The sequence below is a fragment of the Echinococcus granulosus genome (assembly GCF_000524195.1).
Source record: "Echinococcus granulosus chromosome Unknown EG_S00091, whole genome shotgun sequence".
Classification (NCBI taxonomy): domain Eukaryota; kingdom Metazoa; phylum Platyhelminthes; class Cestoda; order Cyclophyllidea; family Taeniidae; genus Echinococcus; species Echinococcus granulosus.
In genome coordinates this window covers 22,046-47,591 of record NW_020170471.1, presented here as the reverse complement: position 1 = coordinate 47,591, position 25,546 = coordinate 22,046, and the positions used below count along the sequence as shown (strand labels likewise).

General features: G+C 42.8%; 2 protein-coding genes across 2 annotated transcripts; both read left to right on the top strand. All coding sequences in view use genetic code 11, as the record gives it.

The window, feature by feature from the left end:
- Nucleotides 1–189: 189 nt before the first annotated feature.
- Nucleotides 190–3,803, top strand: EGR_07931 (hypothetical protein; the record flags this gene model as incomplete). Its single annotated transcript, XM_024497180.1, has 3 exons — nucleotides 190–484; nucleotides 1,582–1,694; nucleotides 3,693–3,803. The coding sequence occupies 3 exons, from the start codon at nucleotides 190–192 to the stop codon at nucleotides 3,801–3,803; spliced, it is 519 nt and encodes a 172-aa protein (XP_024348378.1).
- Nucleotides 3,804–9,904: 6,101 nt separating this feature from the next.
- EGR_07930 (Heterogeneous nuclear ribonucleoproteins A1) lies at nucleotides 9,905–16,474 on the top strand (the record flags this gene model as incomplete). The annotated part of the gene is made up of 10 exons (XM_024497179.1): nucleotides 9,905–10,032; nucleotides 10,635–10,908; nucleotides 11,214–11,284; nucleotides 11,351–11,614; nucleotides 12,290–12,676; nucleotides 13,085–13,289; nucleotides 13,934–14,236; nucleotides 14,355–14,486; nucleotides 15,233–15,324; nucleotides 16,351–16,474. The coding sequence occupies 10 exons, from the start codon at nucleotides 9,905–9,907 to the stop codon at nucleotides 16,472–16,474; spliced, it is 1,980 nt and encodes a 659-aa protein (XP_024348377.1).
- Nucleotides 16,475–25,546: the final 9,072 nt, after the last annotated feature.

Below are 25,546 nucleotides of genomic sequence, written 5' to 3'. Positions count from 1 at the left end.
ATTTATGATGTTGACTTGAACATGTGTACATGCACACAATAGAGTGGTCATTTTTATCTGTAGACATTTCGCAGCTTTTTGCAGATGTTACAAATGGGCTCTGTTATGACCAAGTGGCGGTGTGTCAAAGTGGCAGGTACTTTGGCCACTTTTATCCACCAGTGTGTTTGTGATGTCGACATGTTCTGAATGGCGTGCGTAAACGCAAACACAGGTTCATTTGAATGGATAAATAAAAATGTGTTAGAAATGGCTCACCTCTACTTTTGCGACAACAAAGGATTCATTTTTTTCATGTATTATTCTACCTTTTTGCACATTCTACAAAGAGCTTCCTGGCCGTTTGAATCCATCTCCTCTTCACAATTTCCTATGTTCAATTATCTGTGTGATGCTCATATCTCTGTTCCAAACAGCAGGCACTTTTACCGCCGAAACAGAACAACATCACGATCTGCAGCATGGATCGTCTACCGGAAGAGGAGTTAGAGCGCATGGTGATGGAAGCGGATGAGAAACAGAGAAATAGGATAGTAGCGAAAACCAGGTTATGGAACTACATCTTAAGCGTGAGGTGATTAAGTGGGTAGATATAGATTACTATGCTAGTTACTAATTCGCAAAATTTTGAGATCAAGTGCAGCCTTATTATGTCAATAAAGAAACTTGGCTGATGAATACGCAAATATAAAAAAATGGAATAGGCAGATCTGGGATTAAATCATTCCCCACTCTTTTGGCGCTGCAAACTACGTAGTCTTAAAGCATGGAGATGTGACTATTTTTATGTGCGTACCTATCCCAAAACCATAGAAAATTGTCACTCGTTCTGTATATATAAGTGAATGCATATGTAAACATTCATTATAGCCTTCCTATACCCATTTATCTATTCATCCATTCATCCTCAACTGCTACTCATTAGATGAAGCTAAAGGTTTGAAAGCGGTATCTTTAAAAGGCGAGGCAAACCAATATTAGATGTACTGCTTTTAAATGAGCAGAGGTATATCTACTAAATTTCACTGTAATCTGCGGTTTGCAATTTAAGTAATTTCATCTTTGTTTAGTTCCGCGAAAAGCGAAATTTTAATATCTAGAACTGCTATTAACAGAATGCGTCAATGTGTACATTTACCTACTTGATTAAAGCGAGACTTCAGAATTGTGTAGGCTTACGTAATAAATGCAGATGCAGGGAAAGAGATGGTCAATTACATTAACACTAATGGCAAAATGTATTTCGTTACTGAGAAGTGGCCTCACATTCTACTCTGTTCAGTGGTAAATTTTAACATGCTGGTACCCTTAACGTTCTAATGTGACACAAGGTGTAAGTTTTACATTAGGAATGTTCACCCAATTTGAGGCATCTGGCTTACATAACCACGAAACCGCGGCCTTTGAAATGATAATTCATGTATCTCTAGAAGCCGCATTGAGAATTGTTGTAGAGTAACAGACTATATCTACCAACCACCTAGGAAAGCTTCTATTCCAACATGAAACAAAAGGGCATAAAACAACAATTAGGACACTAGTACATATGTTAGTTTGCATTCCATCCTGCTTCACAAACAGTGGATTGCAAACTTGCCTTACCTTTGTTATTTAGCAGTAGATCAGAGGCATCGGAATTTGCTATGGATAATACATCACCTCCACAACCGCATATAAACAACGGAGAATATCGAGTAGGTTTCAAGTTGTAACACCAATCGAAAAAAAACACTAGGCAGTAAAAGTGATACTTTGTCAAAGCTCAGAGCACATGGATAAGCGTTCTGATCACAAAGCCGAAGGTAGTGAAGAATATGCTACTTGGAGGATTGCGCAAATACAACACATTCGTACACAACAATTGCCTCGCTTTGTTTTCGGGGCTCCTCCGTCACACTCAAATTGGGTGGTGCCACTGAAGAGATGATGAAATGGCGGAGCGAGTAACAGTCGATATGTACGTTGATTGGATAAACAGAGACGGGCACTTAGATTCCTTACCTCAGCAGTCATCATTTTCAAATACAAATGCGTTCGTTAGGGGGACAAATCTGACTCCGTAAAAAAAAGTGCCTAAAATCGAAAAAAATTCGCATTATTTTACTGAAGTTTTTTGCAGTAGGATATTGTATGTGCGCGGAGGGAGAGCAGTAGTATATCTGACAGTGTTAAGAGTAACCAACCATCATCACTTCATACAATCATGCATACATTCAGGTAGGTGCACATTTTGGGAGCGTGATTGGATACCAGTGTGGTTCGCTGTTGATAAGATCTTTTAGGGTAGCCGGAAACGGCTACCCAGGGAAGCACTTCAATAAACCAAGCCACCAACGTTAAGAATTTTATAAACGAAATGGTAATCTATCATGCTGCATTTTAAAACACTGTAAAAGTGATGTTTACGTCTTTAACCTCATTCTGTTTAAACTAAGCACAGGAAAAAAGAACCAAAACACTTTACTGAAGTAATTTTACAGCAATTCGCACAGATTACAAGGCGTATAAAATAAACAAATAATAGTTAATGCTGGACAATGCCAAATGCATGACTGTTTAATTGCCAGGGCCTGGTTCTGGCCACGTACGTCAAGCGTCAGGTGCGCGATCACTGAAGACACCACAGTTAGCTGATCTATACAATTGCTTCAAAAGTAATTCTTTAAATTGCCATCAAATTTGACAAGTAGAATTGGCAAAAGTATCCTCCAGATTTGAGGCGCTGTGTGAACTACATTCCGCTACTTGATCAGAGGCGGGTTTGGCGAGGCGATGGCCTCAATTGACGCGGGTCTCAGTTGTGAAGTGGGCACAAAATTTTGGGCTATTTGCGTAAATACTAACTTTTTTTCTTGTGAGTGTCGAGTGATTCAAACGTGAGGGTTGGCACAGCCATTTGTCGCAGTCATAAATTGACATAAAAAAATTGTTACTGCCCATCATGAGGCTGGAGGTGGAGGGTAGAAGGCAGAGAACTGAACATTTCTGTAGGAGTGAACCAAGGAGTCTGAAGTGTTCCTAAGTAGAGTGTATGTTTAAGAAAGTTTGAAATGACTATTAGAATGGAGATATGACCTCAAATAAACCTGCGATAGATCGCCTCTGTGACTCCCAAATTTCCTCAGACAAAGGTTTTCCTTACAGTGGTAACTGTGGGGGCAAATCGGAATAGCTAGGCTGTTGGGTACTAGGTTCACATATGTGTGTGCTCAAATTCAAGGTCACAATGCCAGACAAGAAAGGAGTGGTCATATTGCTATGCAGCAAATCAGTGAACCTTGTTCGTATGTTCGAATGTGTGGAGAAGGATGAGTGATTCCTACAGCAAACGTTCGGCTTAAGGCTCTGCCTGCTGGCCCACGCCAGAGCCATCACAGCGTTCTTCATCCGTTGTCATGTGATGTTCGATATGGCTGACCTGCGTCCTAACCACACCATTGGGGAGAAGCGCTCTGCTCTCGTCGCAACAGCAGGTGTCGAATGGAAGCGAGCTTGGACAAAGGACTGGCGAAAATTTCCTTTCAGCACCTACAGGAGACCGGTGAAAGCGAAAGAATTGAGTGTTCACTATCATTGTCAGCACAAAATCTGTCCACATTGCTATGACGAACACCGCGACAGTGTAAGAATCAGTGAAATTTGCATTCAAGCGTAGGTCACCCGTATTCCTTGATTACTTGTATGCATTCAAGGTGTTGGGGGATGATCCATCAGCTGCAGTAAATTCAGTAAATGCGATTTACCACTGGCCAAGAACTCTCAATATTTGTTCAGTTGTTACATATGTATTTGCCTGTGTGTGACAAGATTTAGTTGAACCATCTACCTAAGGTGCTGGAAAATTAAATACATCACTTGAAGTAATTTTTCTGCTTTCTATCGTACCCTTCATGCAGTTCAGCCTGCTAGTCCATGTGAAATTGAGCCCTCTGTCTCGCCACAAAGCAATGTTGAAGTTGCGTTTTGGAGTAGTTGAGGGGGTCGGGATCCTCGCGCCATTAGAGAAGAAGACGAAGTCGAATGGCTTTGTTTTCGGTGTCGTGGAGGGCACGTTGCTAGAGCTGCGCATGGCAGCGAACAAGACGCTGTATACTGCAACAGTGAAACTGGCGAATGTGGTTGTGGATGGCTAAGAGACGATAAGTCCACTCGTGAGACGGATCACTTACTTATTCGTCAATATCCGAGTTACTGGAACGGATCAAAGTGAGTGGAGATGATGGTGGCCTGGGTGCCGATGCTATTACTACTCTGTGTTTCTTGTCACTTATTCTCTCCCATTTTTCTCTATTCCTTGTGTAGAGTTTGTGAGAAATGATGGCAAAGCAGAAGTCATTGCACAAACTTCTTGATGTAGCGACTTCTTTAAAGGATATGAAAAAGAATTTATTACCTCTGCGGAGGAAAATGGCTTCATTTGAGAGACGCTGATTAAGGTTGCTGATTAGATTACCGTTAAGTGGAGATTGTGGGTGGAGTGGAGAGGTGATGCCGTCATGACTTCAAACCATTGGACTACTAATTTCTCGAACTACATTGCTGAAGGTAAATGATGTTCTTTAATAGACAATTGATCAACAATTAAGCAAATTCAATCTTGTCATGGGTGACGGAGTGTTGTCGCTTTCACAACTCTCGCAACTCACTTCTTGGTGTGACATTGGAGCTCAATTTTGGGTACGAAGTGGCGGTTGCACTCACTCACCCACCTTATTTTTTAGGAAGCAGAAAACGTTGTCTTGAGTAATGTGGTTTAGGTTTCCATTCCTTAAGGCTTGTGGTAATGGAGTTAATTCAGCTCAACGTGAAAGCATTGCAGACGTATGTAAGGATGGAAAATTAGAGGATGCGGTAGGCAGGTTGAGTAGGCTAGGCTAGGGTGAACGCAGACTAAGAGATTATTATTGTTGTTAGTGCGTGTTTCAAAGCAAAAGCCTCATTTCGCCCAAGATCAAAGCGACAAAGGCTCGAGTGAAGCTGTACGTGGCTGGGTTGGGGCCAAAATATATGGAGGGTCAGTTGTGATAGCACTCTGCCTGAGATGGTACCGTTACCGAACGCTGCATTGTGCAGGACTGCAAAGCAAAAGTGTCGAACGCTTTGCCTTCGTAAAACTTAGGAGAAGGCTGACTGTGCACACTTTATCGAAGGTGGTTCCGTCAGTGTGCGACACTTCAATTTGCAGACAAATAAGAAGATGGGCACCTCCTGCACAGTAGGCCGGTATTTATTCGGACTGCTGATTTGTTGAGTCTCTTCTCTGAGTCATTTTGGCTCTTTGGGATTATTTTAGTGCCACTGTATCTTCAGCTCCGCTTACCATTGTCATTGCAGCACTGTAAAGCATGTTTTAGTGGAACTAACAACTTCCTGCTTTTATTGGCAGAAAAGCAGCGCCTTCTAGTGTTCACGAGTTTGATCATCAGTTGAATGTTCACGATCTCCCACTTCCATCAAGTAAGAAGAATATCCAGAAGATCTTTGCTCTATCTGATACAACCACCAATGTGAAGGTTAATCAAACAGTACACAGGGGTATGCTTGATTTCTTACTTCGGATGTCGTATTTCGTATTTCATTGCCCCATGATTATGATTGAGGGTATTAAGTGCACCTATAAATTCGACGCTACTTGTCTAATATCACATTTCTCTTAAGCCGTTTTCAAAATTTTTGTTTCTGATTAAGCTGAAGTCTTGTAAATGTTGCTTGGATGACGTTCTGGTAATTATTCTTGGAATGATTAAGAGGATTCCCGGGACCTCACCTCTTCTCTTGGTTTATATGATGCGGCTCTTACAAAACCGAACCGAAATACTTTATTTAGGGTGCAGGCATGCTCAACACCTCTCCTGGCGGAAGGCCAAGCGTGGCCGTTTCTACCCTCAACTTCTTTCGATCATTACCGCGCCATCCCCGACCAAGTTCTCGTCTTAATACTCGGTACAGACTGACTTAGCTGCTTTCTTCCATGCCATACTATGAAACACCCACGGTGGATGGTGTTAGGGCCATTTTTGACATCGAAACCAGAGAAGCATATTAGTAACAAGAACAAGTGACCAAGCATGCCATCATCACCACGTCAACTGCGTGTGAAGTGTTCCGTGTAAGCGTTTAGATGTAGCTGTTCAGCTGCTTTTGGGTGTGTCTGCTGAAAAAGTGGTGCCTTTGTTACCGCATGCTGCCAGACGAGTGCAGCCTTTGAAATGACTCACAAAGCACATAACGTCTTGTAAACTATGTAGCATAACTTGACAAGGAATAGCCACCATTGACAGAGAATGGGTCTGAATTTAGTCTATTCTTTGTGTGGGTAACAAGCCACTATATGCCACTTGAGGCAAGTGACAAGTTCATTGCAGGTGAGAGCACCTTCAAGCACCTCAAGTGGTAGAGCTGCGTTTTTGTTTTTACCAACTGTAGATGTAAAGCTGTTTGTTTCCTAGGAGAATCCATCTTTCCGTCTGCTTGAAAATGACAATCTGGATATGCGACAACTTGCTGATGTGGACTGCTGGTTGGTTGGATGGGGGCAAAGATGGAAAGTACTTTCTAACTCATTCCTCATTGACCTATCTCCATGGCGCATTATTCACCTTGCGAGTTTATTGTTATCCTTCCGAGATAATTGATCTCAGTGCTTTATAAAATCTTGTACTAGCTTGCACGTGCGATGTGAGTTGGCTCTACAAGGACAGTTTGAAAGTCAGAAATGGGGTGGCGCAAATTCGTCAGTTCTGAGGTATTTAATGAGTAAGTATTGAGACGCTGCTACCCATGTGAAGGGAAACGTGTAAATCAGATGCTTGTCTTGATTACAGAAGGAAGTCGTTGGTAGATTATTGACAACGTTCTTTCATCTCTCTTTCAGACCTATCAAATGTACTCTCTACCATAGAACAACAGGTCTGTAGGATATGAGTTCCTCCTGAAGATGCTAATAGCTAGAAGGTGTTGACAGGCACTAGTGAGTAGTCAGAAGTGGCTGAGCAAGTAGAACGACAGGTAAATAAGAAATCGAGTAAAGCAGACCTACGCAGAGCACATGTCACGCATTTGTGACGCCTGGTTCAACTAGGCCAATTGAGAGCTTCTGTGTCAACTGATCAACCTTTGTGTTCCTGAATTATCATCTATACATTAAATAAAGCAAATAGTAGACCAGATTTTGCAGACCTAGAACAATCCCCGAAATGCGTCTGCAGTCGAAGCTATGTTGACGTAAGAAGCCATGTGGAGGGGGCGTGTTTCAAACCATAACATAAAAAGGTGGTAGGTCACAATTAGGTGTGGTGATTGAATGATTCCCCATAACTGGGTGAACTGTTTGCTATCCGATGTCTTGTCTTTCCCCACGTCTTTCACTTAATAACATTTGATAAGACAACCGTGACATTTCCACATAAGGGTCTCACTCACATTTGGTGTTATCACCAATCTTGGCGATAATCAAATCAATGCTGGGTGCACATTCTTAGTGTCACTTTTGCCAGACATTCTGAGTAGCACTAAATGTGCCAATCCACGCTCGTGGAGGTGGTGAAGTAGTACATTTATCATCCATAGCTGTTTTCAGCGCCGCCAAATTGACAAGCTGATTCATAGCCGTAGATAACACAAATCACTGATTGGGTGACTACCAGACTCAAAAGGTAGGCTAGTGTATACTGATCTGTGAATGAAGTCAATCCCTGCAGTCACACGCCGGATCCAGTAGGTCATCATGAATACGTAGCTCACCGAAACAATGCCACATTTAACAAAGTCATCTTTACAAGGGCATCGATAAACCACAGGCAACCTATTATGTTAAGCCCTTGAAAAGTCACGGAATTTGATATTCGCGCTTTTCTCAAAGTGTGCAATTAAGCCCTGTCATCTGTCTCAGAAACATATCCCCCTTATCAAATTTTATACACTGACACGCGCCTATCAGCCTTTCGCAGAATGACTTCATCCTGTCGTAATTGTAGACTTGTTCCCCAACATCGCTATTTTGCAATATTAATTACAATCAAATCATTAGTTGTAGTCAAAGTTAAACCAGCAATCCACAAAAGCAACAATGGCCTTTAAGGGTAAAATGTAGGAAAGTGCCTTAATTACAGGCTTGTAGGTTAGTGTTGTGAACTTAGATAAAATAAAGTGAAGATCTAGGAAGTCCTACTAGCAGAAACATACGCAAAAAACAAGTAGAATTACATTTATAACAAGTCAACAATAATTTTCCTCTACCCATTCCCTATCAGTCAGTGGGAAGACTTGCAGCGACTTGTGTTTAATGCATAAAGTGATAGGTGCTGCCTTACTTTTGAGCACTGACTGCAAAATGTCCAGTAAACTATTAACCCGATCATGAGATGTAGCCATTCCTTTTACTTGTTTTTACATCCATTGGGTATTTGGCCAAATTTCCCTATTATGGGCATTCGTTCTACATCTTGCGTAGGTACACTACGACCTATTCACCTCGTCAACTAAGTGGAGCTGCGATGTCTCTTTGAGAACTCGTACCCTTTGCAGAGGAGACACTGCTCTCATTTGACCCCTCAGTGTCTTGATTCATTTTGGAAGGTCTCAGAAATCCCTACTCGTTAAGGCAACGCTTAGATACCTAATTGCTGACTATTGAAAAGGCATAAAGAATGCCGACGTAGGCAGAAAACTGGAGAATCAAGAGAGACAAACATACATGAACGTAGTTATGTGTTCTAGTTTGATCATATTCGTGTGGGGCAAGAGAGTAGAATAGTTCACTTCTGCTCTAATCCTAGTGACATTTCCTACCATACTGTTGACATTGTGCATTCAAGTGGAGGTAGTTTAAGGTAGACCCACCCACGAGCGCGGATGGTGGATGAAAGTAGGTATTTGAAGATCACGCCAAGGTCATTGCAATGAGTCTAACCCACCTGCATATGAGAATTGGAGAGGAATGCATTGGGACAAGATGCTAATGTGAAGGAACTGTTACGTTCGCCTTACCTACCTGCAATGCCATCTGTTATCTGTGGCCCAGACTGTGTACAAGGAGACGACTACGAAAGCATTGCATGGGATTCATTGCATGGATCAAACCTAACGGATGCTAGGATCTGCCAATGTTTATGATAACTGACATTTGACCGACTTCAGTCTCATCACTTTTGATGAAGTGGTGGGTCTTTCACCACTCCTATCTCACTGCTAGGTGTAAAACGACGCCTGTATTCATACTAATGAGGAAGTAGATGCACTAATGTAAATATGGTGGTTTAGGAATTATTTGTCCCCTTAGCTTGTGGCTACATGTAGATCAAATTGAGTATCATCGTGAATTTGCAGAGAGCGTCTCGGCTTTGATTTGAGACACGTTTAGGGAAAAAAAGGAAAAAGGGGAAGGGAGAGCGAAAAAGCATGTGACTTTGTGCTAATGTGAAGGTCAATAGATTCGACTTGAACACGTGCATGTGACACTACTTATAAAAGGGTGTGCGAAGAAAGGCAGGGGAATACCACACAAATGGTCAGACAGTTGTCAGATGATATATTTAGGTGTTTCAGTCACTTTATCTATTGTTAGCATCCATCTTTGCGGTGTTTCTAAGTGAAAACTATTGCCCTTCTCTCACGGTCACTTAACATATTTCCGCATTGGTTGCACACAGACACACTATCAATGCAACTTGTGTAACTGGCAGTAGAGTTGAGGCGCTATCACTTGCGCACTTCATTCTTCATCCTAGGCGTCAATAAGTGGCAACGAAGGTGAGAAGGAGAGTGAGGAGGTTGTGGTAGTTAGTTAGGCTGTTAGGTGTAGTACATGTGTGTCGATTGCGATCAAGCATGCACAAATACTGGCTGAACTGTAGTAACGCATTGCGCTGATTGGCTACACTGCCAAAAGAATTGACCAGTAGAAATGGCAAAAGTGTCTGCCAGTGCAGAATTGTGTAGAGTAACTGCGCGTCACCACTTGATCCAAGAAAAGTGTGGACTAGCAATGGCTTCAACTAACGAGGATCTCATTTGCGAAGTTTGCAAAAAATTGTGAGTTATTTGCACATAAACAATTTCTTATTGTGACAATGCTATGATGCAGTAAAATGGGATAACACTGCGTAAAAATTAACATGCTATATATTCGGCGTGTGATTGAAATCTCCTGTGTAGTTTACTGAGTGGTTCAGCATAGGGATTTTGGCTAAAGTAAAATGTCATTTTCATCTTGATATAATCAAATTATTACTATTCATCATGTCGAGGAAGACGGAGACTGGGAGACTAGCTGTGAGTAAGAGACGCAGGCCATTTAATCGTACTGTTTGGAGGAAGTATAAACAATGGATCCTGTGAGGTCCGTGCAGTGAATCGTAGAGTTCGACAAAGTATGAAATGACAATAAGAATGAACGTGCAGATTTCCATGAGCCAGTGATAACACATCTGTGTGTCTACTTAAAATCTGCTATCCCTCATACTTCTCCTCAAAGACTTTCTTTACAGCGGTGCATATGGTGGTAGAGGGAATAGCCACGGTGTTGAGCATTGACTTCACAAACGTGCGTGTATATGTGTCTGATTGTAAGGTCACGTTGTCACACATTTCCTTTTCCACCGATCTTGATTTATATTTTCCATTGTGCCGTAAAGGATAAGGGATCCTTATAGCCTGCCATGCGGGCACACATTCTGCCTGCTACCCTGCCTCTTGTCTAATGCCAACGCCAAGACTGCTAGTTGCATCCACTGTCGTGGAACGTTTGACGTGGCAGAAGTGCGTCCCAACTACAATGTTATAGTGCGACTCAATCAGCTTGCCTGGGAGCGGCAGCAGCAGCAGAATCTGAGGCAGGATCAGAAAGAGGACCAAAAGCACGGTCATCAACAGGATCGTGGTAAGGAGCATCAGTCGGAAATGGCAACGGTATGTGGGTTAACTTTTTTCCTTTTAAAGTGTAAAATACTTGTCTAAGTGCAGCCAATTCAGTGATGTGCCCTTTTTATTTTGGTGCCTGCACGACATGCAACCGCCTTATATAGTTAGTAAGGAAGGTGTTATGTGTCTAAATGACAATAATTTGAAATCAAATGCATTTTGCTGACTGAATAAATGTGAGATGGGAAAAAACACGATGGTAGCTAACATAAACAATCGAAGTTTGCCACTTTTTCGGAATCAGTTTTTCTCCTTTGACTCATCGACATAAGCTTTGCTTTTACTGTATTTAGTTAACTGCCGCACTTGAGAACACGTCACTGACATACGGGATAGGATGGCAAGAAAATGACTATCAAAGCAGGTATATTTAATGGTTTCTTCTCTTCTACTTGAGTGAATGTAAGTCCACATTAAGGTCCTCATTCAGTTGTGAGGACGACATTATCACCCGCGATGCTTTCACGTGTAAGCAGATCTGCGTTGGCGGTATCCCGGCGAGGACGAACTGTAAACAGTTGAGGGATCACTTTTCACGCTATAGCACTGTAAAGAGCTGCTTTATTTTACCCTACAAACCATTTAGTTTTGTTACATTTGAGAGTGAGGGTTCTGTGCTCAAAGCCATTTCCCAACCCATACAGTTTGTCTGCAGCAAAAGGGTTAAAGTGAAAGAGTATGCAGCCAAAAAGAAGTATTTCTTTCATTACATTATCGTGTTTTTTGGTTAAAAAGACGTCTTTATGCTGTACTTGATTGTGAAAGGTCCTATAGTTTTGACAGAAGCATCGCCTTTGCATCAGATACCTCAATTTCCCTACGTAACACCAATGTCACATATGAGTGACGTGTGATTTTATGAGGTTATGGGAAAGTGGTCTTACCAGCAAAATTCTATTTACTGGGCAATTACTTTATTCATTGTGTAGCTCCACCACTACCTGCGAATACCACGAATTAATGGGAAATTAAGTCCTTCATATTTTTTCCCCGTAGGAACCCCGATTTCACTTTGGGAATTCATGACCTTCGTGGATGAGAGACTACTTGTTTCCATTTGAACCGCAGCGTCTTCAGTCATTTTGGGTGATCCTAGACATTTCTGGTGATAAAACAACCCTTAACAGCCTTACTGCAGACTCACTTAGATATAAATGTTGAAGATCGGAAGGGCTGGCAGTGTAGACGTGGGGTTGAACACTATGGGACAACGGAGGATCAAACAGGTGTAGCTTGGACTGCTCCCATGTAAAATTTGAACAAATGCGCATCTGCTATAGACCAGTGAATTGTGGAGCGTTGTATTCCTCTTTTAAATATTCATTGCAGTTTTTGAATTAATTACAGATGGTTTGTGCACATTTTGCAGACGCGGTGCCTCTAGGCCCCCATCGGCAGAGCAGTCGATAAATAGGTCGAGGACTAAGTCGTCTTCGCTACCTCCACTTGCACCTCCAGCTACATCTGCCTCAGTACCTGCATCACCTCCAGAGGAGTGCCAAAGGGTATTCATTAGTGGCATTTCACACAAAACGACGGCGGATTCGTTGAGGGCAGCGTTATCAACGCTGGGTCCAATAAAGGCGTGCGGTATTAGTCCCAGCAGAGGATTTGCCATGGTGGTGTTTGAACGACCTGAGACGGCTGAATTGGCCATCTCTACTCGTTGGCACATAATCGACGATGAACTGGTGGAAATTCAAGCCTTTATGCCCAATGAGATGTCCAAAAGGGCCGGGCATGTACCGGAAACTGGGTAAGTAATCCGTTAAAGGCTCCTGTTTTGCCATTATCTCGTAGAAGTTGAGAGTAGGATAGTAGAGATATCTCCGTTCATACTGGGATGTCTTAAACACACTTGAAAGACTTTTGAGGTGGATAAATTTATGCAGCTTATTTCCACGAGTTTGAATGGAAGTAAAGTGTTGGGAGAAAGTTTGTATTTGGTGGTCATGCCAAAGCCATTTCGGTATTCAGAAGGATTGCCAGTCTCTAATCAGTCGACACCACTATAGACTAGTAAAGTAAGATCACCTAAATGTTGGGAATGAGAAGAAAAATATCAGTATGAGGGGTGTTTCTCACCCAGCGGTAGTCTCACAGCCATGTAAGAGCATTTCATTCATTATCAGGTGGCGTTTGATGCAACTGTCCTGCATTTTAGCCATGACATTGGTGGGCAGCACGGTCTCCACTCCTCGCGGTGGGAGCAGGCGCAGAATGCCAAGCAGAAGGACTACCAGAGGCTCGAAGAAAAATGCATACCTTGTAGCACCTGTCGGGCACCAGTCGAGGCTAGACTGTTAAAATTTTGCGACCATTGTCACCGTGACATCTGTCTGCAGTGTCGTGCAAACCATCGCGACAATGTAAGGGCTAGTGCCGTTCAAATTGTGGTGCAAGTTTCTCTTTTTCATGCAAGTTGTGAAACATGCTTAAGCACAGTTTTAATGAGTAGCCCATTGTTCGTTGGTGGGGACCTGTGTTTGCTGTGCACCATTTTATTTTGATGTATGCAAGGCATGTAACTAGCTTGTTGAGTTATTGAGATGGGTGTTGTGTACCTATACTGCAAAAATTTGGATGTAGAGGTAATTTGGAGATATCATTTGCGAGGAACTACTACATCGGCTTGTTTACGTGCAAGACGAGGAAATGTACGATTTCGCATGCTAATGTCTACCGCAATAGTCTCGTTAAAATGGTCATCCGTAGAGGACAAACTCTCTACTTTCCTTCGTTGCATCATGCCTGTTTCAATGCTGTTCTGTTGAGTAGGTGAAGTGGGCATATCCCGACGTGTTTCGCTGGATGTGATATGTTAAAATGATGCTCTGTGTTGCACATATGCGACGGCCTACAAGGGGACGTTGGAGACTTGATTACTTTTACACACTTGGTCGTTATGTGGGTTGTTTGTGCTACGAGTCGTTACAATCGTGTCACTTAGATTGCGTGGTATTAGCAGCAAATTGCTTTTCAGATTATCTGCCTCCTCCTTTCCTTCATGTAGTACATCCTGATGCTGCAAGCCAAGTTGGATGACCTACCTCGTCACTTGGCCGCCTTGAAGTCAAAATCGCCTGTGTTGAGGTTGGAAAAGAAGGCAAAGGATGAGTTTATTGATGCCTTGGATAAAGCAGTACTGCGTCTGAACGTGGCAGCGAATAAAGCCCTAAGTACCACCATAGCGAAACTGGAGACGACAGTTGGGGTGGGCGACACGCTGATAGACGCATTCAAGCAACGGGTCAGAGGCCTCTCAGGCGAGGTCGGCAAAATTGACGATGTGTATGCAAGACTAGAAGGAATCACAGTGAGTGGCTGTTATGTCGCAGTTATATTGGCTGGCTATCGTTACCACGACTATTTTCCTGTATTTTTCTCTTCCCATCCACTTTTACCTCTCCAAATGTCTACCTTTGATTTTACAGAATTTGCGAGAAGCAATGGCGCAGTGGAAGTCATTGGAAAAGCTCCGCGATGAAGTCAAGCGGCTGGGAGGAATGATGGACCTACCGCCTCTGCCCATAATGCAGATGCGTCTCTCTGATCAATTAACTAAGGTAGGTCATTAAACGCCACTGTGCGTTTGTATGTGTGCATGTGCAAGCTTGGAGATGTGATTTGAGTCGTAGGTTATGGTGAATGATCGCTAGCGTTTGGAGGGTGATAACACTGCGAAATGTAAGTAGCTAAGGTCTCGCCGATTCGGAATTTAAAAAAAAGTCAAATTGGACATGATGGAGTAGAGTGGATTCTGGAGAGTAGTAGGGAAACACTCAAATATCTTATGTATGGCAAGATAGGCAAAGCTGTGTATTATAGTGTTGGTACGAGTGATGGAGTTTGGGGATTCCGTGGGCCGTCGGATGATTACACCTCTTCTAAAGTAAGGGCTTTTCCGCTGAGTGTGTTTTTGGTAGTCGATTCCTCGAGAATATCCCAAAGTTGATAGAAATAGGAGCGCTGCTGTGTTCCCCTCAGTCCGCCTTCAATGTGACCATGGAGCTGTAGTACATCCTTGCCAGAAAGAGCGAAGTAATAAAGAAGCTGGCGTAGCTCCAAAGCCAAGGCTGTGATAGCGTGATGGAGGTGCTGACGTGGCGTTCTCATGCTCGATGCGACAATAACTTGTGAAAAGAAACAGAGCGCCTATCCTTCAAACCGAGATGGCATTTCCGTTTGTGGGCTGAATGATGAAGGATGCGAAACTTGATGCAGATATTGCGTGGGTTGCACTGCCTAGGCACTGAACCCCATTAATAAAGATGAATTACACCTGATGGACACCTGGTTCTGGCCTTTTTAGGTTGGCCTCCAATTGAACGAGTTCAATCTCATATCTGGTGGCTCAGGGCCGCTTTCACCACTCCCATCTGCCTTCGACATTGTTAACAAATGGTAGGTCTGGTATGATTTGCTGGCATGTGTTGCTCCTAATGCTCAGCATGGTTGCATTTAATGACTATCTTATTTATGACTAAAGCAAAGGTCTTGCAATTGCTGCAGGTCTGAAACCAGTTCATGGATAATCGCCATCGGGCCTGACGCTTTGAGTGTTCAGGTTGATTTGGATACTATTTTTGGTCCAAAGACTTGTATGTTTTTGCTATTTGGTAGGAGAAGGGCGTGAAAATGTTGGATTGTATTTTTATACACAATTTTGACAAAAGAAGTGGACATAAACACGCGCTTTCCTTACTTCGGTAAAAGGAGTGACACTTAAATGCACAGAGACATATAAAATGCGTAATGGCACAAAGGACCCTTTAGCCAGACCCAATTCTTAAGTGTAATCACTAGAACAGACAAACTACATTGTACAAATAGTTCTGTTGCTGCGATACAAAGTATCTCTTGGCACTGAACGCATAATGAAGCGTGTGCTGTGCGCGACGGATGGTTAAAAGTGCTGGTGTGTCGGTGCTCCTTACAAAGCAGCACTGGTGAAGAAACAATCTCCACTGTGGTTGAACCCTTTTGACACTGTCGAATCCACTTCCTCTGTGGTGCGGCTACCGATTGCCAAATAAATGCCATTCTCCACCTTTGTCGCATGTATTGACTCAACGCAGAGTCTCCTGACCATCATTGAGAACTGCAGTATCGAAGTGTTTTGTCTGGACGAGTAGGCATGGCCATGCGGCAGCTATAGGTATCCAGTGGATGGGAGGTTTTGTGGTTTCATTGACAAGCTACTGTCTGATCATCGCTGATTAGTGCATCTGGTATACCTGACCCACAACACATCTGACAATCTCGGCTTCTTGACTTTCACTTTATGGAATGACTGAATAATGCCTATAGAATGCTAGTGGTGTCGACTTGGTTTGAACACCACGCATATGCACAGAACCCCATACACGCATGATTGCTATAATTACCTGATTTTTCACAAAAATTATATTTTATTGCATAATATTTTAGGTGTAAAAATCCATCGGCGATGGATTCGGTTTTCAGCAGTTCAAGTGGTGATGCCAACTCCTTTCGCAACACATCAGATTTATTTTTTGACTCTGGTTTATTTGACAATGTATCCTTCTACTAGAGCACTTGTGACGATGACGAGGAACCCGTTTTTCTTTTTTTACATTTATAAATGTGCACATTTAGGCTTAACTGCGTCCTCCTGATCAATCTTCTCGTACTTATCTCGATTTCGCTTAATCGCCCGGTAGTTAGTTTTTAAATCTCTCTTATTGCCCAATACCTTGATGATTTTAGGCTTTCATCCACATTTGGACCTTTCGTTATGTTTGTTGAATATTTTGCTATACTACATTTGCTTTTTGGGGAAGGGAGGGCGGTCGACGATAGAACAGAAGAATGGGTCATTCAAGGTGTCTACTGCTTCCTTTTTTAATGAAGATATAGCCATCTAACATGAGTGGTTGAGCTCGTGATATTCATCAGATGCAAATTTGTTCTAAATGTAAGTTTGAAAGACAGAAATGAGTTTGCGAATTTTGCAATGGCACGTTAATGTCCTGACAAGATGATTGGTATACCCCTTGTGGAAGTAAAGCAGTAGAAGCAGTATCATCTTTGACACTCAAAAACGAAATCCAAACATCTCTTTTGGTCTGTGGGTGTCAGTCGTTGAGGCGAGAGAGAGGACGTCATCTTGGATAAAGTCGTCCGTATGATGAAGTCGTATTCCTGTAGTTCTTTGACCTATTGCTTTAGCCTAAGACGCAGCCTAAACACAGATGTAGAGGTAGGTTCCATAGAAAGGCTGATTATCATTCCACGTTTATTCCGTCGTCAATTGGAAATCACTGCGCCCCCTATCTTGTAACATTAAAAAGGGTAGTTTCACATTTACCACCATAATTTATCCCCGCAGAGGTGTGCAAAGCACTTCTGGTTCCAATCCAAATAGAGTCGTTGTTCTGGAACAAATTAGCTACCAACTGAGACCGCAAACATCGTAAAATAAACCCCCTTCATTTGCATTCTTCATCATCATTATAAAGTCGGCTGTGACTTGGCACGACACGACTTTACCTATCAGTGTGGAGGTGAAGTGGAAGAAGACATTGCAGGCGCAATGAGTCTACTCCTCCCTGTCTGAGTGCGAACACAAGGCCGAAGCCATGATCCCTGGTGTTGGTTTGCTTAAGTCGACGTGCCCAAAGGACACGAAGTTGCTACAATAGTACAACTGACCCACAAAACGAAATATCCCATTGAGGTGATGCAAAGGAGGGAGGGGAGCTTCGGCAATTCACCTACTATCTGTTTCACCACATTTGAGGGAATCTAGTGGAGTAGACTGGAGTTGGTTCACGAATAGTTTTTGCAAAGTCTGCGAGTTCAACCGATCCTTCAAAGAACGCACCATGGTGGATAGAGAATTGCACCATTTAAATGAAGGATTCCATTATGGATGACCACTGCTTCCATGTTGAGTCTTGCCAGTACACCATCAATGTAGGGTGAAAGCAGACGCTAAATTGCTGACAAGGTGGAAAAGGACAGTAGTCACCCAGTAAGGCATTTTGCTGCATGACCTGTGACTCCTTAAAATAACACCTCTGTTTAAATTTTGTGATGAAAAGTGTCACGAATGAGCACTGGCTGCATCAGTTTTTCACATAGTCGGATGAAGTGATTATTCAACGCGATTCCATCTTTGTTTAACTGCCTGAAATTGGCCAGGCAATTCAAAGCACTTCAATGGCATGGGTAACAAATCGCGGACAGCACAATTCTACACGACTGTTTCAACGGAACATCAAGTTGGAGTTCGGTCTGTGGGAAGAACCGGGATCAAATTCGACCCTATTTTCACATCCTGGCAAAGTTATCAACTAACTAGACAGCTCTTCCATAACCGTGGAAGTGCCCAGCTACAGGTGGAAGTTCATCTTGTCTTCTTCGGTGACCCCTAAACCGTACATCCCCGACCCCGGGCATTCTTCCTGTTCTTATCAGTCTTAGTCAAATCAGGGACACTTTTTTAATAAAATTTAAGAACACCTACGAAACCATCTGCCACTCCTTCCCTATTTAGATGTCTGTGGTGCGCTAGGTTGACAACAAACTTGGTTTCAGGGTTGGCATGTACAGACTTGCAGATGAGTGACTACTTCTCGTCAACTATTGTGATGATTAAAGTAAAAATGAATGACTTACATGAGCAGGTAAGGGATAATGGAAAAGAACCAAGGAGCTCTTGAACTAAGCGGCTAAGATGAATAGTGGGCGGTCTTCATTTTGGGTCGCAACACACTGCTACTTCCACCACTTGGGTGCATGTTCACCCAGTCTGTAGGTGACTCAAGCACAGCTAAGGGGTTAAAGTTAACTCATGACCCAGACGCTAGCCTTTCGTCAATCACAATGGAGTCCCTGCACTACCTGCTCTGTCTATGTCTCTGCCTCACAAAGAAAGTGCACTTAATGCTACCGAATCCAATTGCACTTTCCACACTTCTTAAAAATGGTGAGAATTAGAAGGCTTAAAATGCGTGCGCAACCCATGCCATGACTTTATTAATTCAACGTCAATCAAACTTATGCATCGTAGCGAAATCTGCCACATTTGTGCTTGTGTCTCAAAGTGGTAAGTCCACCTCCCCATAAACTTACGTTAAAATTACACGTGACACCAACACTTTATGGAAAAATATCGAGGTGTTACACATGGACAACGCTTCTAGCGAACCCAACAAACAAGACAATGTTAGGAAAGAGGCATACTTCTTCTTGGCAATGTACACCTTCACTTCAACCCTTGTACCGCAGATAGGCAGTGTGATAGAAGACGGCTGTCCCCACAGACTTGTCACCCTCAAGAGCAACAAAGCCGAGACGTTTACGCGTCAAAACGAAGAAGTTCTTCTCAGCCTCATAGCACGAAAATCGTTTCCTCAGCTGTATAAAATGTGTTTTCGTTGTGATATTACCAATAAAAGCAGCTTAGCTGTTAAAGGCATTGCAGATGACGTTGACGTTCTCTGAAACCTCGCTCTTGCAAATGAATGAAGACCAAAGTGCAAAGCATTCAAATCAGGTATATCTTTGCTAAGGCATTTTAATTCATTGTTACTGCAGGCTAAAATCAAGTAATAGACCCACTTCTTGAATCCCCAAGTAAAACAATTCGAGGGTCAGGACCGATTGGCAGAAGTCGTCTTGGCTTCGTTTGGCGGCGAATGAGGTTGCGTTACCAGAAGGTAGCAGGCCAACTTTGCCATTTCGATGGGACCCAGATGATTGCTTTCGTATTAGTTATGTCTTGTAGCGACTTTTCCCTTTCCTGCCTAAAAATAAAGGGAACAATGTGGAGCGCCTCTGCAGTGAAGAAATCCAATAAGCCTCTGCGCAGCTTTTCATCCACTCTCAATTTGGTGACTGTTTCGAATTCAACGAGGAAGCTGCCAATATCCTTCTCACTTGGAATAGACCAGAGATCATCAACAACCAAGTGTTGATTCTTTCGAACGTCAGTGCTCCGATACCTTAAGTATGAAAGGGACCCAGTCGATTCATTGAACACATTTTAAAACGTCGTCTCCCAAAGGCGCGATTGCCGTTGGCAACTGGTCCGACTATTTTAAGTTCCTTGCCATTCAAACATATTAGCATTGTACATAGTCACTGACTGTGTAATCTAGAGCTTGTACATCGATGTTGCGCGATGGCGCTGGCCTACCTCCCTAGTTCACGGCAGCGTTCAGCTCGTGGTAACCGGACATGGCGTAATTTTCATCAAGACATGATTGTGGCTGCAAAAAACCTCAATCTACTGGCACTTAGTTCATCTGATTAGGAGTTACCCACAGAGATCGCTTGGAACAGCGAAAGGAGAAACCTAAAGGTAAAGATCAGACCAGAAACAGCGGTAAGGCCAAGCGGTGAATTTAAGAATCACAATATCATAAGCAAGGAGTGAGCCAACGAATGCCAAGATGTGCAAAATTCTGACAGCAAATACTGCAATTTCCAAATTGTACACGCGATTACTAGTAATAGGCAGTGGTCTCTACACCCATACTCCGATGCGCCCGCACCATCACAGATGTGTGGTATTTTCGAAAAATAGGCAGCACTATTTAACACTGACACTGCATTATATTATTCTGGAGTTGCAGAAAGTTCAACAGACTATGCACTCCTAATGCCCAAAAATAACTTCAACATACACAATCTGATTAAACCAAGCATTTAGTCCGCCAAATTACTTGCGTAGATGGGAGCAAACACCTTAATCTGTATTGCCTCTAAAACTGAATGCTATACTTTTAAGTTCATTCCGCAGCACTAAACTGAGAAATGCAGGTAAGAAACACTTCTTAGAGCTTACAAAATGATGAAAAAGAAATGCAATAAAGCATATTGTAAACGGAGCATGCAAATAACTAACATTAGCGAAACGCCCACCAGCATCGGTACACACGAAATTGAAACGCCCCTTCGCAGTATTTGACCTTGCGTTGTTAAATATTTATGTATGATATTCACGAAACCAATTTCATTTAAACGAATTCCTATACAATAAATGCTCAAAACACTCGTTAAATATTTTTGGCTAAAAAGCCCTATATTACTAAGTGTGGGGGGAGCTCTCAGGTAGTCGCATGTCGACCTGCTTAATGAGACCAATTTGGCACAAAAGGAGAAAGCTCTTAGTCCTATTTAGTTTCATGAATTCTATTTAGCAGACAGCGCAAAAATACGCTTGTTTAAAAAGTGTGCTGGTTCCACTATTAGATTTCTGTCACTATTTCATGACATTGCCTCAAGTACAATTTTTGAGAAACGAGCATTTTAACCTTTAACCGTATCATTTAAAATAAATGGTTTAATGACAAAGGCAATGCTCGTCTGCTTTAAAAAATGTCTGACATCTTAAAGTGATGATTTTGCTCTAATATGCTTACGTAGCATCTGAATAGATGCATAAAACATACAGGTACTTTTCGATAATGTACAAATTCTGCCAAGATTTTTTAACTGCTGCCATCATTTTACTCACTTTTATTTTTATAGGTAAACATTTCTCTAACGCTCAACTCCTGTATTGAATATTTTGTTAACTTTAACTCCCATTCCCACCAAATTACATTGATGCTTGAAGGATGTTTTCTTTATGCTCCACCCGCCACCTCATTAACGAACTAAACTACCCTTATCCTTTGTTCGTTAAAACTCCTTTTGGCAGCAACCATATTTATTAATATATCTATAGGTTGGAAAAGGTCACATTTTTCGCAAGCTAGATTAAACCACCTCTCCAATCGACTCATTAACATTCAAATTTCACGGCATAGTAAGTTGTCTGACCCACGAGATCTTTGGCAGTATTATTTGAAGGGCCAAATTTATCAATTTAGACTAGGTAAGCCAGCACTCTCACTGCAAAGCAAAATCCCAATGTTCAGGGCGAAGGTGCAGAAGTGGATCAAAGATGGATGACACAAAAAGCAAAAGTAGGTGACACCACCCGTATCATAGTGAACCCGAATAGTACGCGTTGTTGATGAACATTTCAAACAAAATACCCTCCTCATACTGCACATGGTGGCTGGTAATTTACATCATTCCATTTCTGAATGTCATCCATTTGGTACGCCATTGCGTAATGCTCAGCACAATTAACCACGAGCACCGTGAGGTCAGATAGTCATAATTATGTCAAGTTTTACAGCGAATTCTCAAAGGCAACAATATTTAAGGCTGATCACGTGATTATCGGCGTCTTGAGTTGCCTAATTGAGCCTCCTCGCTCATACTTTAAGTGGAGAAGAGGGCGTTTGCAGTCTGCAGTCACAGTAGCAGTGTGAAACTAAATATGAATTCCGCCTTTAAAATTCATTCCAATTTGAGGAGGCAGGTCAAATCTAGTCTAACACAAGTTTGATCCTCTTCACTTTTATTAGCCAGCAATCTACCTTTTTCAGTTTGCGATCATTTGATTGTCTCCTGTCTATGGATTTGGATAAAATTTGAGCTGGAATGAGAATAGTGTGGATTGGTCAGTGCCTCTTTTCCATTCATTCCAACCGAACAGAAAGGTATATTATTAATAAAGTTGGATCTATCCTGATTTGCATTGTGCGAATGAAATTGAAACCCGAGTCTAGCACGAAATAAAAAGCAACTGTATCTTAAATGCCAAATAATAGCCGAAAATGTTAGACCCCATCTTCATGATTGCAATAGAGTAGGGGAATTAGTCTCCTTTGTCTTAAGTCTTCAACCTTTAGTTAAAGGGTAATACGTGTCTTTCGAGGTCAACTCGGTTAATGCTTCGGTGTCTGCAGTTAGGCCATCCACTCCACTTAAACATTTCACTCCCCACTTTTCTTTACGCAAACGGAAGACGGCTACCGTGGATGGCCGACGACCCCATAAAGTTACGCAATGGATTAGGTATTGAGATCCTATCCACTCTACTTCTGGCAGTCATCCCACTCCCGGATTCTATGCACCAGTCTGCTCAGATGTGTACGAATCGCAGTCCTTAGCTGTGTCAACTGCCGTGCAAAAAGTATTTGATTTGGGAGCACTGTTTGGAGAGTGGTCGCCACTTTCCATTGAAGCACACTCTATAAGAACTGCTGATGCTTAACTGATCTGCAAAGACGGACTGCGACGAAGTGGAGAGGAGAAATAGTTGTACCCTTGCTTTAACACTAATAATACCATGAATGGCGATTGATGCAGAATGACGTCCAGCTCGAATGAATCTACCTATCGCTGTTTGCAATCAGAATGAAAGGGGTAAATTCAACACGCCACTATTGACTTCTTCCACTTCCACATCGACAGGTGACTGGATACAAATTAATGTCGTAGCAAATGGAGCATATTTCCTCTTGGCTATAAGCAATGCGGATGAATTAAGGCTACATCCTTGCCGTTTTCTTAGCTGTCCGCTGAAGAGTTTCAGATGGATGACTCAATTTGGGCTGAAACGAGAATCATCTCGTGCCAAGTACGCCTCATGCGATTCTGCACACAAAAGTCTCTACCACCAACAGGTTGAAAGTGATCGACAGCATCATCCTCTTATGGAAGGGTGCGGTACAAAAAACGAATGCTCATCTCTTACAGACGTCTACTATACATCCGCTTTAATTGCATATGGACACACGATCAGTGAATGGTGCTATAGACAAAAGAGTTGAGGCACATTTGACAAAGCATTTTATTCCACTCAAGTTATCAATAGGTGACAGTGAAAGAGAGAGGGAGAGGCGTAACAAAGAGTCAGACTAAGCGATTGTTTAACTGATACAGCCTGGTGTGGATCATGTATGTCAACCGTAAACACGTAAAGGCGCCTTTCGATGACTAACTACCCCGCTCTATGGTAAAATCACCTGCCAGGTCGAAATTGAAATGTGTGCCATACATCGCCACTTGATCAAAGGAAAGTATGACGCAGCAATGGATTCAACTGGGGAGGATCTCATTTGTGGAGTGTGCACAATGTAGTGAATTATTTGTACAAGTTGCTACTTTTTCTTGTGGCAATGACTGGATGCAGTAAAGTGGCGCAACATGGAATGGTAATGCCGAGTAAGAGGTAAAGCGACATATCTTCAACAGATCATTAAAAATGTTTTAACCGAAATGACAGTTAGAATGATTTGTGGATCCACATAATCAGCGGCGTGTATCTTCTTCAACTCCACAAACCCTCGTGCATTTCCTCAAGCAAAGACTTCTTTTAAGGTGGTGTCTGCTGCCAAAGTGTGAAATAGCCAGAGTGTGGATCATTGATCTTGCATACATGCGGGTGTGTGGGCCTAAATTTATGGGAAAAGTATCACACCTTTCTCTTTCCTGTAATCTTTGATTGTATCTTCAATTGCCCCTGTCTGCAGCCACACACCAGAGCCATAGCTGTATCATTCATTTTCTGTCATGTGACCTTTGATGTCTCAGCTGCATTCCAACTACACCATTGGGGCTCAGGTACATGGGCTCTCATCCCGATGGCAGCTGGAGGAGCAGGAGCTGTCACAAGAGCAGAAACTGGAGCAGCAGCTGAGAATCTTCGCCCTCCCATGCGGTGCAGCACTTGTGGGAGAGCAGTTGAAGTGAAAGTGTTGGACAATTGCCACCGTTGTCACAGCAACATCTGTCCGCAATGACGTGAGAATCACTGTGAGAGTGTAGGCTTCAGCGCTTTCCAAATAGCACCATAAGTTGTCTATTTTGTAGACTATATACGTACATCGAGCGGATAGCTGATTCATCTGTTTTTGGAAATGCGAGAAGGGTGATTGGTCACCGATTTGGTTCAGTCCTTTGCAATGAGATGCTGGGGCTGTCTACTGGCTTTACACGTCACACATCACGGAATGTCGCCTTCCCTTTCCCTCATGGAGTGCAGTCTAATGGTCCACATGAAACTGAGCTCCCTCTCTCGTTATAAAGCAATCTTGGGAGCAATCGCAAGGGTTGAGCTTCTCTTTATCGGTGGTGATAAAGAAGACAAGAAAAGATATTTTTACTGCCTTGGAGAACGCAGTGCTGAATCTGCCTATGACTGCGACCAAATCGCCAGACGCTGCCACAGCGAAACTGGCGATAGTGAACATGGCAGACGACGAGATGATGTGCCCACTCGTATGGCGAATCACGAAACATCCCTTAGGGATTTACAAGGCTTAGGATGTTTCTGTGTAGCTGGAAGGGATCACAGTGAGTGGCAACGCTGGTGGCCTGGGTGTTGCCGGTTTCTCCTCTGACTGCTGCTGTAGCTGCTACTGCTTTGCCTCCCTTGCCTTTTTCTCCTCTCCTACTTTTCGATTCCCGTCTGTAGAACTGGCAAGATATGATTGCGACGTGGAAGTAGTTGGAAAGTTCCATTTGTGAAGCCGCAACATTGGAGGTGAGGGCAAAGAATCTACCACTTTTGATCATGACGTGGATGCATTTATCCAATCTGCTTGGTAAGGTGGGTCAACAAAGGCACTTGTGCACAGGGAGGGACAGGATGCAGGCCGGAGCTGAATATCCAGGTGTTCCACAAAGTCAAAGACACGGGATGGCCTCGGTTCGTCTGTTTATAGTGTGCAATGACATCGTGCCTTGCATGGAGTAATGGCGCCAACCGGACCAGAAGGGGCAGCCGCGTCATTTCCTCAGCAAGCAGGAA